This window comes from Macrobrachium rosenbergii, chromosome 12, assembly GCF_040412425.1.
Source record: "Macrobrachium rosenbergii isolate ZJJX-2024 chromosome 12, ASM4041242v1, whole genome shotgun sequence".
NCBI lineage: Eukaryota > Metazoa > Arthropoda > Malacostraca > Decapoda > Palaemonidae > Macrobrachium > Macrobrachium rosenbergii.
This window is the reverse complement of record NC_089752.1, coordinates 1340501-1345500: the sequence shown is the minus strand read 5'-3', so window position 1 is coordinate 1345500 and position 5000 is coordinate 1340501. Positions and strand designations below refer to the sequence as shown.

The 5000-nt window shown below is 35.7% G+C and overlaps 1 protein-coding gene across 5 annotated transcripts in view; it reads left to right on the top strand.

Annotated features, from left to right (window-relative positions):
* The window catches only part of LOC136844316 (uncharacterized), a 303767-nt gene that overhangs the window by 277410 nt on the left and 21357 nt on the right, over positions 1 to 5000 (top strand). For all 5 annotated transcript variants that reach the window (XM_067113290.1, XM_067113286.1, XM_067113287.1 and 2 more), the window contains 3 exons: positions 1 to 728; positions 2919 to 3048; positions 4547 to 4764. The exon at positions 1 to 728 is cut by the window's left edge and continues 861 nt beyond it. In XM_067113290.1, coding sequence (XP_066969391.1) covers positions 536 to 728; positions 2919 to 3048; positions 4547 to 4764 — 541 coding nt within the window. In that variant the 5' untranslated portion in view covers positions 1 to 535. The remainder of the gene's footprint in view (positions 729 to 2918; positions 3049 to 4546; positions 4765 to 5000) is intronic.

Sequence of the window (5000 nt, the reverse complement as noted above, 5' to 3'; positions counted from 1 at the left end):
TATGATATGAACATAGTGATCTGTTGTTGTTGTTGTTTTTTGTGAATATGTGTAAAAATGTCGTCTGTTTTATATTGCTTACTCGAATTTTATAAGACAGTTTAGAAAACGTGCTTAGTGGTATCTGAATTTGCAAGTGTGGTGTATAGAAATCTCTTTTTATGGAAAAGAATGTATGGCATGCAAAATTAATGAGTCAGTCGTTCTGTGTGTATATTTTTCTGCCCAAACAAAATGTCTAGAAAACCACAATAGTCAGACATACTTGTACAGTACCAGTTCGTTAAAATGAACTGGAAAATGCATTTATGAGCTAGTTAATAGCCATGCAGGCAATTGGATTAAGAAGTTGAGTGAAAAGTAAAGGACAAAATCAATGAAAATGTCGTCCCTTGCTGATTAAAAAAGAAATAAAACAAACTCCCGAAGCCTAACGACCCACCATGGCAGAAAAATGCCTTTGACAAAGGCTCCGGTACTTCCCACCCAAGAAAATATCCTCTAGGTTCCCCGAAGGGGTCTCCTGCTGTCTTTGATGCGGTGGTGGTGTTGGGGATGGTGGTGCTGGGGATGGTGGTGGATCGTGAGGACGTGGCTGGTGCTCACCATGTGGGCGGGTTGGAGAAGGGCGGTGTCCGTGTCATCACCACCTCCGCCCACTGCGTCTCCTTCCACGCCCTCTAGCGTCAGGACCAACATCGTGGCTGAAGTCCCCGGGCTGGATGTGGGTGGGTGGAGTCTTCTTCTTCTTCTTCTTCTTCTTCTTCGTCTTCTTCTTCTTCTTTTGTTTTATGTGGATGAGCGAAGTTTCATTCTCATATTTTTTTGGAGTGAGATGGTTTTTTATTCTCTTTCATTTGTTTCATTCTCATATTTTATTGGAGTGAGAGGTTTTTTGATTCTCTTTCATTAGTTTCATTCTCATATTTTATTGGAGTGAGAGGTTTTTTGATTATCTTTCATTAGTTTCATTCTCATATTTTATTGGAGTGAGAGGTTTTTGATTATCTTTCATTAGTTTCATTCTCATATTTTATTGGAGTGAGATGGTTTTTCATTCTCTTTCATTAGTTTCATTCTCATATTTTATTGGAGTGAGATGGTTTTTTATTCTCTGTCATTTGTTTCAATCTCATATTTTATTGGAGTGAGAGGTTTTTTTATTCTCTTTCATTAGTTTCATTCTCATATTTTATTGGAATGAGAGGGTTTTTTATTCTCCTTCGTTAGTTTCATTCTCATATTTTAGTGGAATGAGAGGGTTTTTTTATTCTCCTTCATTAGTTTCATTCTCATATTTTATTGGAGTGAGAGGGTTTTTTTATTCTCTTTCATTAGTTTCATTCTCATATTTTAGTGGAATGAGAGGGGTTTTTTTATTCTCCTTCATTAGTTTCATTCTCATATTTTATTGGAGTGAGATGGTTTTTTATTCTCTGTCATTTGTTTCAATCTCATATTTTATTGGAGTGAGAGGGTTTTTTTATTCTCTTTCATTAGTTTCATTCTCATATTTTAGTGGAATGAGAGGGTTTTTTTATTCTCCTTCATTAGTTTCATTCTCATATTTTATTGGAGTGAGATGGTTTTTATTCTCTGTCATTTGTTTCAGTCTCATATTTTATTGGAGTGAGAGGGTTTTTATTCTCTTTCATTAGTTTCATTCTCATATTTTAGTGGAATGAGAGGGTTTTTTTATTCTCCTTCATTAGTTTCATTCTCATATTTTATTGGAGTGAGAGGGTTTTTTTATTCTCTTTCATTAGTTTCATTCTCATATTTTAGTGGAGTGAGAGGGCTTTTATTCTCTTTCATTAGTTTCATTCTCATATTTTATTGGAGTGAGAGGCTTTTTTATTCTCTTTCACTACTTTCATTCTTGTATTTTATTGGAGAGGGGTTTTTTATTCTCTTTCACTAGTTTCATTCTCATATTTTATTGGAGTGAGGGACTTTTTTATTCTCTTTCATTAGTTTCATTCTCATATTTTATTGGAGTGAGGGCTTTTTTTATTCTCTTTTATTAGTTTTATTCTCATATTTTATTGGAGTGAGTGGCTTTTTTTTATTCTCTTTCATTAGTTTCATTCTCATATTTTATTGGAGTGAGAGGCTTTTTTATTCTCCTCTTTCATTCTTATGAGTTTAATTGTTTTTTCCTTTTCTGTGCCGATGAATGAAGTTTAAAACTGATGCTGTTTGATGTGGGGAGTGATGTTTTATTTCCTCTATTTTTATTTGTGGGCGACCGAGTTTTATTTTCCGGCTGGTGAATGATGTTTTATTTTCTCACTCGTGGTAAGAGAGTGAAGTTTTCCCTCTCCTTTTTTCTTTTTAAATAATTCATTCCTCTTATTTGATGTAGGGTGCTGAAATTTCACGTGTAATTAGTTTTACGTAATTGAATTTCTGTTCAGCTGCGGAGAAAGTTGACTATGTAATGAAGGACAGAGCGACCATTGGACGAATTTCCTTAAGTCTGTTTTTTAATACTATGAGTTCATTATGTATGTTAATGTCACTTGTTGCTAACACTTTGTTTTCACACAGCATTTATTAAAAAATACTCATGAGAAACAAATTCACAGTTATGTAAGGGTACATATATCTAAAAATAAATCTCTACAGAGAGCTTTCGGGAATCCGTGAGATGGAAAAGGGGAATCGAAAAGATTCCCGAAATCTCTACAGAGATTTATTTGTAAATAATTGTACCCATACATAACTGTGGATTTGTTTCTCCATTTCAAGACTCATGCAACTATGAGTATTTTTTAATAAAAACTTATTGTTGTGGTGTAACACTGCTTATGGGCTAACACTGCTTCTGAAAATATGACTCAAATATGGCACTGATTTTAAAGGCCTGAGCTTTGTTTTTAAAACTTATTCGTTTCTTTTTTTTTTATCTCCTGAAGGTCCTCTCGTCTCGGTAACGGTGGCACTCGGCGACACGGCTCGTCTGCCGTGCAGGCATCCTAAACCCGAGGACGACACAGTGAGTCTGGTGTTGTGGTACCTCAACCATACATCCAGACCTTTTTTAAGGTAACAGTATACTAAAGCGCATTTCTAAGAAATGACTGTACCCTATGAATCACATTTCTTTAAAGAATGAAAATTAAGGAATGCAAAAGTATTCAGTATACCAAAGTGCATTTCTGAGAAATGACTGAAGCCTATGAATCACATTTCTTTAAAAGAATAAACGTGCAGAAATGCAGACGTATTCAGTATACCAAAGTACATTTCTAAGAAATGACTGAACCTTATGAATCACACTTCTTTAAATTATAAAAATTCAGCAAAGCAAAAGTATTCAGTATACCAAAGTACATTTCTAAGAAAAGACTGAACCCTATGACTCACATTTCTTTAAAAGAATTAAAATTCAGACATGCAGAAGTATTCAGTATACCAAAGTGCATTTCTGAGAAATGACTGAACCTTATGAATCACATTTCTTTAAAGAATAAAAATTAAGAAATGTAAAAGTATTCAGTATACGAAAGTGCATTTCTGAGAAATGACTGAAGCCTGTGAATCACATTGCTACATTGCTTAAAAAAATAAAAATTCAGAAATGCAAAAGCATTCTGAAAACGGCAACCCAGCTCCTACAAAAAAAAAAAAAAAAAAATAGTTCTTGGTAATTTCTGAGTTGGGTAAAAATGACTCTTGGGGTATTATTCAATGGTAACTTAGGGCCCATTTCAATTAGATGAACGATATCCTTCAACAGAACTTTTGAGAAATAGAATAGTATCTGTATAACTATTACCTAAATTCCACTAATAGCAAACTACTTTGAATGAATATTATATACCTTATGAGAACATTTCAAAAACTTGAGCTCATGAATGTTTTTTTCTGAACGTGTCTTAAGTCAGGGTACATCAGGTCTTGTAAGTTAGTGTGAAATACATACAAAAAAAATTGATTATCTTTATCTTTGATGTTAACCAAATTTCCTCAGGTTTTCTTTAAAAAACAACCTGCAAGAACAAATTTCTTAATTGAAGCAATATGTAGTCTACTTTGAAAAAGGCTTTAGTGAAAAAATTTAGCCGACAAATTAATACCTTCATCTTGGCTACGTCCAAACGCAGAGAAAGACGAGGTTTGTTGTGATGTGATAGGAAGCGAAGCTAGAAACTTGATGTAAATTCAGGTATTTCTGAGACTGAGTGGTCTAGTTCCGGATGGATAAATAGATAGATAGATAGCAGTTTATTGACCACAGCATATGCAGTTGTTAGAATTACAGGTTCTTGAATATGGTCCAACAAAAGTGCATAAAATGCACATATAAATCTTTAGAATAAAAGAACATGTAAAATAGAACACTTAAAACCATATCATGCAATATTTTCAGCATTGTAATTTATACAAATAAAACTGAATTCACCTAAGTAAAAGAAAACTTTATAACTATCTAAGCAAAACCTTAACTACTACACATTTTTCCCTGCCCAACGTAAAACTTAATAAACTGCATACAAAAAATTTCTTTCGTTCTGCAAGCACATTTCTCGTTCATTCTCAGCCACGACGCGCGTGCAGACGTCGATCTGGGAAGCAAGCACAGCAGCGGCAGAAGTAGGAGTGGCAGGGAGAGAGAATCCCACAGGATGTGGTTGGAGGGCGCGGGGACGTCCCTCGTCATCCAAAACGTCATGGCCGAGGACAGGGCCGAGTACAGGTGCCGCGTGCACTTCCGGCTCTCTCCGACCTGGACCCAGAGACTCCTGTTGACTGTCACAGGTCAGGCGACTCTTGTCTCATTTTTCGCTTGACGTACAGTGCCGTCAGTGCACCTCACGCGGTGCACTGTAGGCATTACTTAAGGGTCTTTGTAGCGTCCCTTCCTGAGGCCCCTAGCCGCAACCTCTTTCATTCCTTTGACTGTACCTCCGTTCATATTCTTTCTTCCATCTGACTTCCCACCCTCTCTAATAGTTGCTTCATAGTGGAGCTGCGAGGTTTACCTCCTGCTACAC